Here is a 14083-nt window from a genome sequence, read left to right as displayed (position 1 = left end):
CGGTGTATTTTAAATTGATTTTATCGAGTTATAATCCTATTTTGAGCGTAATCTTATAAAATTCGTAAAAAATAAACCGTATGCTCAAAAAATATTTAAAAATATGGTTGGAAAGATAATTTCGAACTCTAGATTTTAAAATTAATATTCCTTCCATTTTCACCTTTTCTGAGAGAGCTATATAATATTCAAATTCATTTTTGAGTTAAAATAAAAGAAAAAGAAGAGAATAAAGAAAAGAAGGATTTCCTAATTACTAAAGTGCCCCTGCTTTTTCATTATAAAACCCCACCCTCCCCCTTTCTTTTCTTTCTTTCTTCACCCGGCTCTACTCTCTCTCTTCTCTCACTTTCTCTCATCTTTTTTCTCTCCCACTCTCTTTCTTTCTCTCGGTAGACTCTCTCTCTCTATATATATCTCTTTGAAATCCTCCATGAATCCTCATCCGTGTTTCATATATGAGCTTCAATTATTGTGCATGTATGTGCTTATGCTTGCATGTGAAGTGTGTGTGTGTGTGTGGGTTCGATTTTGAGCCGAGGCCCGAGTTTTTGCTTGATCAACTTGAGTTTCTGTAATTATTGTGATGAAATTGTATTGCATGTAGTTGTTGCTACGTTTTTATAGAGAAATCGGAGGTTTTAAGGTTGGAAACTCCCGAATGGGGGCACTACCGTGGAACCACCGCCACCGGTGATGAACTCCGGTGAATCGGTGGTGAGTGATGATGTTACAACTGAGCTCTAATATCCTTAAACTAAATTTTTGGTGTTTGCATGTGGTGTTTTACTTAAAACCGAATGGGTTTTTTATTTCAAAAGTTATTAAGTTGATTTTTGTTGATTAAAATGGTTGTGGATGATTGTTTTAGAAAATATTGAGAAATTATATTAGTTGATGGTTTAAAGAATCGAATTGATGGTTGCATGTGATGATTTTGGTAAAAATTCGATGGTTATAGGTTGAATTTTAAGAAAATATATTGAATTGTGTGCTAAGGTGAATAATCAATCTTGTACGTTCCAAATTACGTGTTTAAATGAATTGTAGAAATGATTTTGATTTGGTTTTGGATGAAGTATCAAATGCATGTTAAGTTATAGCTTTACATGTAAAGATTTAAGTTAAAAATGATGTAAAAGGATGAGAATTGGATTAAACTTAGGTTTAAAAGTGATTTTGGTACTGGCATGTCATTTTTTGATGTTTGATTGTGTTTTGTGATTATAGCCGAATGGTTAAGGGTGTAAAAGAGGTTAATTTTATCCTAGGATTTTACTAATGCATGTAAGATTACTAAGGATTAATTGGTTTATTTGGTGATTTTGATTCGAATTAAGTGAAATAAAAGGAAGGATTGAGTCATTTTGATATATGATGGTATAATCGTTATTATAACTCAAGTATAGAATTTGGATATCAGGATTGTATGCTATGTGTTATGGTTGCGTCGCAATATGTGATTCGATGCCTATTTGTTTTAAAGTATACAAGTATATGGTATAAGCGTGCTATGTGAATATGATCGAGTATATATACTCTTAGGGTATTGCGATAAGGGATAATTGTTAAACGTTCCAGGAACGTCGAGTAGGAATCTAATTAGGGTTTGATTTTTGGATTGTAGATTCGGAGCATGAAGGCATTCAGGCTAGGAAAGGGGAAGGTGTTCTAGGTGGCAGTAGCTCAACCCTTGTAAAACAGGAAAGCGAATTCAAGCAAGTAATTCTGCATACTTGTATAGGTTGTGTATTGAAAGGTTATTGATGATGCCATGATAGAGTATTGATCTTTTATAACACTTGCGATAACATTTATTGATTCTTGAACCATGATATTGATATTGTACCATACCTGTTATGGGTTCCTTGAAACACCCTGATAGTGTTCTTGTAACGACTTGATTTGATTATTTTTTAAACCCTTACTGTAAACTTGTTGATTCATACCCTGATTAACTATTGATTCATTTGGATACTTTGAATTCTTGTTAATCTTATAAGAACCTTTATGAACACCCTTGCGTATTATTTTGATCAACAGATATCTTTCCTTTGTATACCTTATTCCGCAATGATCTCTAAGACTGATCTGATTTCCTAACTTACGTAATTTGATTGTCATTTGATCTCGACCATAGTATTGATCTTTGATTGCCTTGATCCATTCAATTCCTTTGAATTCTTGAAATTGAACTTAAGAATGAGTTTCGACTTGAAAGAGTCTGAATGATTTCATATTCTTGGTAATGATAAACAAACTTAGTAAAACCTTTATTTCCCAACACAAGGTTTTCCAAATGGATTCCTGCTGGATTGGATTGAGACGTAAGAGACTATTGGGACTAGTCCAGTCATATAAGAGACTAGTGGGGCTAGTACAATTTAAGGCTGAAATTATGCCATAGGTACCTTACAACCAGATGGAGGTCGGTACGGGCTGATCACCCGTATTATTATTAATTGAAAGTTAAAGTACTCCAATCAAGGGTTCCCTATCACTTTATAAAAAGATATTGAATACATTGCTTTAGCAAATTACTTCTTTGAAAATGAAATGGTTTATAATGATTCGAAATGAGTTGATTGTGATATTGTTTAGCGTATAGCTTGTGAGTATTCTGATATTGTTATCAATCATATAATTGATTCTCATAGTTGAATAGATTCTTGCTTTCCACCTGAGAGATCCTTGGGTTCCTATTAATGATTTGTGATGAATGTCGGCTTTCGCCTTATCTTGAACCTTGATTCTTGAAAGCCCAACTATTTCTTCATAAATCTTCCATAGCCCAAAGATAGAAATCTACCACATAAAGATTTAAAATAGAATGCCTTAAAAGTAATTGTGGATAAATGTTGATTATTGCATCATAGAACTTTCATTTAGTTACTTGCTGAGTTTTATACTCATATATTTTGCTCTGTTCTAACCATGGCCGTTAAGCAATAGGATGGCCAAACTTAGGCGCACTGCTCGTAAAAGCGTACCTGGTGACCCCTACCGTGTTGTAGGCTTCCAGATGTCAGAGCAGGTAGTACAGGTTGTGTGTGAGCAAGCGCTTAGTCGGAAAGTTTGTGAAGATACAATGGGTTATATGTCTGTTCCAAGTAGGAATCGATTGTGTAAATTAAATATTATTTTAGGTTGTAATATATATTATCTGGTTGGTAGTTGTAATCTTGTCTCAAACTTAATCATGTTTGATCCTGTTATTAATTAATCGGGGTTTATGCTTATTTATTCCTAGTTTAAAGGTATGTGGGACCTCATTTCCTAACCCCGAGATTGAGGGCGTCACACTTCCTCATCAAGAACACTGTGTAAAAATATGTTCAGAACATCCATTTGATGTAATTTCCATTTTTTTGATGCAGCAATGGCTGAGAAAACTTGAACAGTCACCATATTTTCCACGGGAGAAAATGTTTCATTGTAATCAATAATTTCCACCTGATGATTCCAAAAAATAACTAGTCTAACCTTCAATCTTTCAAGTGTTCCATCTGAGTTATATTTAATTTTATACACCCATTTATTGTCAAGAAGATTCTTCCCAGGAGGAAGATACTCCATAATCCTTGTGTCATTATCTTTTAAAGCTTAAAATTCTTTTTCATAGCACTACACCATCTTGGGTCCTTCACAGCCTCGTTAAAAGATTGTGGCTCCAAACTTGTAGTAATAGCTGCAAGAAAATTTCAGTATTTAATAAAAACATTATAACTTACATAATGCGCTATCGGAAATCGTGTACTCGAAGGAGAATCAGGGATAGATGAAACATCGATGGATAATTCTCTCGATGACTGTATGTGTTACAAACTTCTTAATTCTAATTGATGGAAATTGTGTTTTCATTCCACGACCTAACGTATTATATAAAGTAGCATTAGGTACTTGTTCGTCCATTTTAGACGTCTCACCTGGTTGTATATCACTGATTTTGGAACAATTGTCATTGAATTTGATGGTATGATACTATGATTAGAAGTATCTGAGTTTGAGGTTTCTTCCCGTACCTATATTATTTCCTTTGGCATTCCATAATATTCAATAATTTCTGAATCACCTATAAACACTTTATTTTCCATCGGAGGGAGCAATTTAGCATTCACTGAATCATTCCCCAAAATTACACATCACGTGACACGTAAAATTCTTTATATTCTCTAAATCATATAGCTTTCATCATTTTTTATCATGAGGGTAACCTACCAATACACACTTTCTACTACCACTTGCAAATTTTCCAACCTTTACTCTTTGAATATATATATGAGCAAAATACAAACATCCAAATAAACGCAAAATATCGTACGAGGGAGGACAATCAAACAAAACTTCATACAGAGTTTTGTTTTGTAAAACAGTAGATGGTGTTCTATTAATTAAATGAGCTACATCCAAGATACATTCTCCCCCCAAAATATGATAGGCAAATTCTCTTGAAATCTTAAAGCGCGTCCAACAAATATGATGATGCTTTCTCTCTAATTGTCAATTCTGCTACAGAGTACCCACACAAACTTGATTGAAATAATATATCATTCTCCAAAAAATATTTTTTCAAACTGTTAAATTTTTTATATAATTTTCATTGTGTACAATTTTTATTTTTTGTGAGAACTGACATTCAAACGCAGGAATGAACCACATAAAATATTTAAGTACCTTCGTTTTATTATTCAGCAAGAATACCGATACAGCATGAGAAAATCAACCACCAATGTAAAAAAATAACGAGGACCACAAGATGAAATTGTATTTTAAGGACCGTGTATATCAAAATGGACATTAAGACAATGTTTATTATATCAATATTTTTCAACTTTTAGGTGAATAATTTATTTTATAACATATCCAATTTTAAATATAAATTGGATTGAACAATGCGTTTATACAAATTTAAACAATTATACGTATAATAAAAACTTCATGTATTGCTTATTTCTTTTAGACAATTTTTATTTTCTAAAAAATTAACAGTTCGCTAATATTTTTTATAAATATATTATTAGGGTGTCGACTTCAAAAAATGTTAAAAAGAATAATTTTCAAATAATTTATGTCATATTTGCACTTAGATTTATTTCTTTATTACAATTTTTCATATAATTTTCATTATATTTTAAAATAATTTTAGGCATTTTAATTGTTACATTGTATTTACAAATTTTAGTTGATTTTTATTATTTGATGTTTTTTTTAATATTTAGGGCCCTTTTTCATATTTCGCACATAGCACTCTAAATTTCAGGCACGGTTCTGATAACGAGAATCTAAATTTTAAATAAAATAGTATTTTATTTTAAAATGAAGATAGATTGAAAAAATTAATGAAAATAAATGTAATATGTGTATATAAAAGCCGGTGGATACGGGTGAGTTAATTTGCAAAAGTGAAGTAAAGGTGGCTTCATCGATATTTTAAAAATAGCACTCAAATGATCCGTTTCATTTAGTCCACATCATCTAGTTCAGTCATTATCAAATGACCCCTTCTTGTCCAATATTATGGTTGTTCTTCGAAAATATCAAAAATTCGAAATCAATAAAAAAAATGGATATTAAAATGTGTCGTTTGACAATGAAAATAAATACGGAAGATGTGGTATATTATATATGTCCCTACACAACGCTTCAGCTACGTGTTCGTGAGTAGGCCGAATAGAATTATTACTACCGCTAAGTGCGAACGAAATGCTAAAGATTTTGAGAAAAAGGAAATATTATACTGAAGCCAAAATGTACAATCGACTACTGATGTTATTGTGATAAAACTGACTAACCGTTTTGTTGGGGGTCAAACATAAGATCCGGAATCAGATATCTGCATGCAACAAACCATCCTCAACAAATAATGTAGTTTACTACCACTATATAATTATATGTACTAACACGTTCAGAGCTACATAGTGAACTAACAACAGCTAGGTCATATAATCAAAAGATGCCAATAGGGGAGAGGCAATCCACGTTTACCATTCGGACGAGGAAGTTTATGACCAATAGGCTTCTCTCCAGAAAGCAATTCGTCAGTTTCACTCCATCATTTTAATATTTTAAACTGTTTTTGTATAAATTCCTACTTTATAACACATGTATATTCATCCAGGTTTGATTTATTCATGCAGGTTGTTGATGTTATTCATCCAGGACGTCCCAATATTCCAAAGGTTTGATTTCTTTGGATATTTTAACATGTAAAAATCTTACATCACTCTTTATGGTATAAACTAATCTTTATAATTTGTTATTTTCTGAAGGGGGAATTGAAGCAAAGGATTGCGACAATGTATGATGTGAGGGATCCAAACAGCATAATTGTATTCAATTTCAGAAACCATTTTGGAGGGGGAAAATCAACTGGCTTTGGTTTGATCTATGACTCTGTCGAAAATGCAAAGAAATTCGAGCCAAAATATCGACTCATCAGGGTAATTTATATATGCACTAATTACTCTGAAACCTGCATTTACAACATATAATGTTCATGAATGCTACTAGAGTTGTTAATGGAAATCAAAAGAATGAAATTTTATCATGTTCATTGAATTACAGAATGGGCTGCTTTCTAAGACGGATAAATCAAGGAAGCAGCTCAAGGAGAGGAAAAACAGAGCCAAGAAACTCAGGGGTGTAAAGAAGGTAATATACCTAGCCATTGTTTCAAAGTTCATACTATAACTTTGACTGTTGTAGATTCAATATCTATATTAAATCAATAACATGTTGTTTTATGAATTTAGAACATCAAAAAAGAAGCAATTAAATGCCTGTATAAGGACCATATTTTGTATGTTTCTACATGTATTTAGTTTGTTAAATATTATAAAACTAATATTGCAGAGCAAGGCCGAAAGCAAGAAGACTGGCAAGAAGAGATAAAATTCATAAGCCTGCTTGTTCTCCCAAATCCAAGCCAACTCTCTATTTATGATCACAGTAGTTAAAGGATAATAGTGGAATGTAGTTGTTTTTAGTCTTGTATTTTGTTTTCTTTTGTTAGTGTGGCATAATAAATCAGTTTCTTACAAATTGAAAACTTTAGTTGATCATTCAGCACAATTTAATTATAATTAAATAATTATTTAGATTTTATATGATTAGAAGTGTAATTGTTAATCATTTTAAAATCTGCAAAACTGACATTAAGGAAAATTGGTATCTGAATAAATCAATTGCACAAATATTACTTCACACAAAAAATTAAGTTTAAAAATACTTGCACATTGTAAAAATTATATACTTTTGTTAACTATTAAATTAACTCCAAATCTCTGGCAAAAAAAAAAAATTAAGTCCAAATCAAAAACTAACACTCTTAAAAATATTTTAAATTTAGCATTTGTTTATCGATGAACAAAAATAAATTTCATTTCATTTTAAACTAGTTTATTAAGCTACGCTTCGCAGCGACCTATTAAAATAATGTTCCATTATTTTTTATATTTTTTATCTGATTTTAATCATTCTGAAATTATAAATGATAAATATAAATATTATAAATCAAAGATTTTGAAGAGTCGTTCTCGGTTAAACATATTTACTCCAACGAGCCGATCTCTCATTATTCACGAATCTAATCTCATAAAATTATATTATTTAAATCAATGTAATATTTAGTCTATTTAATAATATAAAATTTTGAAAAAAATACAAAATATATATGAGAGGTGCGGCATCACCATTCGGGTCTTGTTCTTTACATAAGTATAATATAATAAAATAATTATGTTAAAAAATATTGAGAAAATATATTTATAAATACTTGTCTTTATAATATTTCATAGGCAAAAAATTAAAATTATAGAAAAATATAATGTAATAGTTGATTTTAGGAGAGAGAAGAAATTATATTAAAAATATATTCGAAAATATCAAGATGGTAAGTTAATTTAAAGAGAACAGAGAAATTTTAGAAGAATATTATGATTAGTAAGTTGATTTCAAAATTGTTAATGGAAGATTTTTGTAGAAAATGTAGAAAAAGATATGAATGATGATATATAAATACTTATTTTTGTAATATTTTTTTAGGTCAAAAATTAAAGAATTTTGTTTTTAGAAAAATATAAATAGCAAGTTGATTTTAGGAGTAACAGGAGAAATGGTATTAAAAAGAAAATTTAGGAAAAAGATTTTAAAAAAATTTAAAGAGAAAATAGTTTTAGGAGAATATTTACATGAATAACTAGAAACCTGACTTTCAAATTAGAAAACATATTTGATTAAATTTTAAGGAAAGAATTTTACAAATTATGAAAAACTTATAAAGAATTATGTGAATTAAGACATGATAGTTATGAAATCAACTTCATATTATTTTCATATTAACTCTCTCAAAATCAAAATAAATGGTGTTAAAAATGGTTTAACTGGAAATTCTCTTTCAATATATATTCCTTTTTTTATCATCTCTTCTCAGCTTCTATTTTAATTTGTAACTCATAATTTTTTAAAACATAAAAATATAACTTTCACTTATAAATTTTGTCCAAATAAAAAGGTTTTTGACATCAAAAAAATTTAAGTAGGGGGAATTTTTTTTTATAAAAATTAAGAGGGATCATTTTTAATTTTTATATAATTTAAATATACATATTTAATAAAAATGAAAATTTAACTTGTAGGATCCTCATCTGTTTATGGCTAAATTTTACTTTTTTTTTAATAACCGCGCCGAGCCCTCCAAACTAAATTTTAATTTTTTTTTGATAAATTCATGAAATGCATTACACTATTTTAGTCTTGCAAAGGTTGGAAATTTTTTTTATGGTGGATGAAATTTAATAAAATTAAAAGGCCCACGCATCAGCTTCTCTTGAGCCCGTCTAGAAACCGCCACAAACCAGTAGAACCCCGTCTTCTTCATCTTTTATATACCATAGTTTAAAACCGGGTTTATTAATTATTAATATTTTTTACTTATATTTTAATAAGTACTCCTTATAATGAAATTATACATAATATAAATTTAACGAAATATATATATATAGGAAAATGATCAAATACAAACTAAAATTAAAATGGAAACTAGGAACCAATCTAAGTCATTAGATCTACCTAATATAATGGTCTCTAAATCACCCCACTCAACTACTCTGCACCTTCCCACACCCAATTTCACAATTTCCCCTCCGTTTTTAATTTGATTTTTCCCGTCAAACCGTAAGTTTCTTTTTTAAAATCTGATTTCACTGTATTTTTCTACATCTCTCAACGATCGATTTGCATACCATTTGTGTTATATTTCGAATTAGTTTTTTAAAAAAAAAATATTTGGTTTCTAGTTTCAATTTTAAATTGGTCTATTGGAGTAGCTCCATATACATAAATGTTCATATTGCAGAACATAAATGTTCATGTTGCAGAACATAAATGTTGTACTTGTAAATATAAGAAATTTGCATGATTTTATTGAAGTAATGATATTTGTGAAATATATTTTGCAAGATAACACGTTTTAGAAGATATTTTATTTGCAGAACATAAATGGACTCCGAGGACTCCGAGGACTCTAATTAAAGGTGTACTCCATAGAACTTTACTGTAATAGAAAATGATGATGGTTTAGATCAGATATATTGGAAATTGTGTATGTATGTGTGGTGATTGTGTATGTATGTACATATATTATCTTGTGTACATAAAGATGAACATGGGACAAAAAAATCGTATATAATATTAATTAAATATTGGGTTGGGCTGGTGGGGCACTTAAATTAGGCAGCTGATTGGTTGTTCTAGTTTTTATTTTAAGGTTGTTTTTATTTGAAAAGCCCCATATATATAATATAATATATATATCTCCATAGAACTTAACCCTACTTATCACATTACTATACTTGATCTAAAATGAAACCACTATTTTATATTACTGAAATACCGGACTACCGCTGAAATCACTAAATTATCTTACACTAATCACTGGTAAGTGATATACAAATCACCGATTTATATTTAAAAATTATTAAAAATTGATACAAATTCATTAAATATTATACACATCTATTATACCACTACCTCATATCTCACCGTCGCCATCACCTCCAATCAGTTCATCACCGTCATCGAGCAACACTCATAATATCAAACAAAATCACTAACTATAACTAGTAATACGGTTATTACGTGTAGAAGAGGTGGGGAAGAGACAGAGAAATGTGCGAATAGAGAGATCATCTTAAAAAGAGATTTTAGAGAATTTTAAGACAGCAATTATATGAGAAAAATTGAAGGGAATCGACGGGGGTGATGGTGGTCGTGGGCATGATGACGTTAGTGGGGGATGATTGTGGTGGTAGCCAGTGGGTAGATAACACTACAAGAAAATACTCAATAGACATCATCGCATAGACATTGTTGTCAATAACAACCGATGTTAAAGATATATTTAACATTGGGAAATTCGAAAACTATGTCAAAGGGGGTTTAATATATCAGTTATAAACATAATTGATGTATAAACTAGATTTTTAAAAAACTAAAAGAAACGCGTACATTCTTTCTCCTTTACGTTAAAAATATTTCGCGTACATTAGGGGCTGTTTACTTACAGAAAATTTTTCCAGTTTTCTTTTTTTCCAATTTTCTAAAATTTTCTCACTTTTTTATTTCTAAGAAAACTATTGAAAAATGAGAAAACATGTTCCAAATTAACTTAAATAAAAAAGTAGAAAATATACATGAACACTTCTCAATTTGAAATATATAGTTCTTTTATGTAATCAATGAACAATTATAAATCATGTTATTGTCAACAAAAATTATATTATGAAAACTTATTTTTAAATTATTTAATTATATTTATATAGTTTTCAATATTTGTATTATATATAAACTTTTATGTATTATTATGTTAACAATTTATTTGTGATTACTTCATTAATATAAAACTTTTAAATTTTATGCGAATTTATTTTATCTTTATTGTAAAGCAAATGTATTAATATTAATAATATTAGTTATATTACTATTAATAATATTCATGTATTTCCATAAAAAAAATATAATAATATATTATGCATATCTTATATAAAAAGGTACCGAATGAGTTTCAAACAAAAAGGTAGTGAATGTGTGTAAATTAGGGTTAGAACGTGGATATTAGGTTAGAACGTGGGTGTTTTCTGTTTTTTTAGATTAGAAAACAATAAAAAGCTGTTTCGCAGAATTTTCTCATTCCTAGTTATAAATCAGAAAAGCGTGTTTTCCATTTTTCTAGTTTTCATTTTAGAAAATATGCAAGTTGAACACATATTCAAATTTTCTATTTTCTAAGAAAAAATTTCTGAAAAACTGGTGAAGTAAACGGCCCCTTAATTTTCATTCCCCCTCTGCCCAAATTTTGTTCCCTCTCTGTTACTCACTTTCTCTCTCGCTGACACATCCCCCGTTACTCACATGCTCCCCCCATCTGTCTCTCAGCCTAGAACCCTAAATCAAAACTGTAACGCCCCCAAATCCGGGGTCAGAGGATTTGGTCGTCACAATAAAATTTCAATCCAAATTAACCTGTTTAATCAAGAAATAAATGTCAGCGGAAGATATTTATCATTTATGACCCCAAATTGAAGGGTTTTTAGCACATAAACGCAATGAAAACGTAAATTTAAATCTAAAAAAAAAACGAAACCCTCCTCAGGATCCATGCGAAAAATAATATTTAATTCGTAGTTCAGTATGTTTACCTTAAGAAGTTTTACGTTAATGGAAAGATGGAGGTCTTTAATAGCGATCCAAGAACGATGAGCGGAGATCCCTAGCAGCTGCTTCTCAAGTGTGAAGCACTCCACCGGTATCCACCAAGAGATCAATGTAATGGAGGAGGAAGAGGTTGAGAGAATTAGTTGCCTCCCTCTATTTCTACTTTAGAATTAGGGTTTTTATTTGGGTTAAGGCAAATAGGGTTTATAATAGTATATTTATAGGCAAATTTTTCAGCTGAAAATTTTCCATAAAATATTTTTTTTATTAACCCTTTAATTGATTATTCTTATGTTAGATATATTTGATAATGTCATGTCTAATATGATTTATGTTTAGTTTTCAGATCTTACTTAAATAGGACAAATTAGTACTTAACTGAAATCAGCACTTATACTGAAGTTAGAACTTAAGTAATCAGTACTTAAGGTTCAGGAGATATTTATCAGGAGATAATATCAGAACTTAAAGAAAACTTTCAGATAAGAAAGGCGGCTGATTGAAAGGAAAGAAGATCGAGACAAACGTAAGAAGAGATATGCATGAAGAAAGAATTCTATGAAGAATGGAATACTTGGAAGAAAAGATATCTGATTGATATATTTTAGGAAGCAGAATTATATTTCATATCAATTAGCGATTATCTTGTAACTATGTAGTATATAAACACAAACATAAGGTTTACACTATAAGTGTTATCATTATCGAGAATATTATTTATTGTAACCCTAGCAGCTCTCGTGATATTTGTTCATCACTGAGAGAGGACAGTTCCATATTGTAACAGAGTTTATTGCATTGAATAAAGTATGTTTTCTGTTACTTGTGTTATTTGAATTCGATTTGATTGTGCTATACACTGTATTCAACCCCCTTCTACAGTGTGTGTGACCTAACAAGTGGTATCAGAGCCTATCTGTTAAGATACAAACAGTTTAAGATCCAAAAACAATCATGTCTGAAGCAGAAACTCCAACCGAGCCCACCAAAACTGAAGAACCACCAAAGACTCAAATCCATAGTCGATATTGAAAGAGATGTGTCCTAAGTCCAATCATGTATGATGATTTAGGAATAACTTTTATGTAATCTGTTTTGATTTCATTGATATTAATAAAAGACTTGTTTTGGTTTTATTGCGAGCTTTATCTATTTAAGTGTTTAAATAAGATATACCATAGTTTAGAGTAAAGTTTTTTATGGATTATGATGAGATCATAATAATGAGACCTAAAAGATGATAACTCTAAACTTAAATATTTCCTGGTCGTAGGATTACTAACTGGTAATTAGTAATCCGCAAAGATCGGTACATACTATGCTTGCTTCATTATGAAGGATGTCTGTTCTCATAGACATTTGTGTGGTGACACTATAGCTAGTATGTAGGTTCTTATTATAGAATAAGTTCACTGAACATGACTCACACAGCTGAACAACTGATGGAGTTTACTCACGTGTCAGCAGTTGTTCACATAGTGATAGTTGTACAAGTATCCTTAGACTTGAGGTCATCATAGTCATCTTGTGTACACTGAACTATGCTTTGGTTTAGTTCTTAGTCTCCAGGGACAATTATCAGGGTTCTACTAGGTTTAGGAATTTGTACACGAATATAATGTATGATCAATAAAGGATCTACCCCTTCCAGTGAAGGAAGAGAATGTTCAATGCTGATCCACTTATGCTAGTTCAGGAATCTCTGCCCAGAGTGAATGAAATTAGAAAGGAGTTTCTAATTTACATTAAATAGAACTAAGCATAGTGAATGGGAAAGCAAATGATTAAATAAGATAGGCTTGACACAAGTTCCATGCCTTGTATTTAATCATGACATTGCAGGGTAGAAGGAATTGATTGTACGGTAACTACTCACAGAATAGGTTCTTGGTATTCTAAGCAGTGAATTCGTATTATCCGGATAGTCGCGATATGCTGAGAAGTATCCCTCACGATATAGAATAAATATGATTAATTTATTAATTAATCATATTTAATGAATTAGAGAATTTATATAAATAATGATAAAATAGTTTTATTATTATTTATTTCTACTACCGGCTTAATATTGAACTTATAGGGTCACACCATAAAAGAGAATGATTTAATGGTGGAGGAATTAATTAATAATGGCTGGTAATTATTTATTTATGAAATAAATAATTAATTAGCAGTTTAATAATTGATTAGATTTAATTAATTCTTAATATTATTAATTAAGAATTGAATTTTGGAAATTAAATCAAGTGAGAGAATTATTTTTCTAAAGTGTTTAGGAAAGGGACTAATGATTAAAAGGTATTTTAATTATTAGTTAATTGGTTAATAAAAATAATCAATTAAAGGGCTAATAATAATAATATTTTATGAA

The 14083-nt window shown here is 29.9% G+C and overlaps 1 protein-coding gene across 1 annotated transcript; it reads left to right on the top strand.

The window, feature by feature from the left end:
• Positions 1–5887: 5887 nt before the first annotated feature.
• Positions 5888–7106, top strand: LOC141706319 (small ribosomal subunit protein eS24z-like). Its single transcript, XM_074509109.1, has 5 exons — positions 5888–6037; positions 6138–6179; positions 6270–6440; positions 6565–6651; positions 6853–7106. Exons 1-5 carry the CDS (start codon positions 5954–5956, stop codon positions 6889–6891), a joined length of 423 nt encoding a protein of 140 aa, XP_074365210.1. The 5' UTR covers positions 5888–5953; the 3' UTR covers positions 6892–7106.
• The last annotated feature ends 6977 nt before the right edge of the window (positions 7107–14083 follow it).

Source organism: Apium graveolens, chromosome 2 (genome assembly GCF_009905375.1).
Source record: "Apium graveolens cultivar Ventura chromosome 2, ASM990537v1, whole genome shotgun sequence".
NCBI classification, from domain to species: domain Eukaryota; kingdom Viridiplantae; phylum Streptophyta; class Magnoliopsida; order Apiales; family Apiaceae; genus Apium; species Apium graveolens.
Note: the sequence above shows the minus strand (reverse complement) of the source record. Positions and strands in the feature narration are given on the sequence as shown.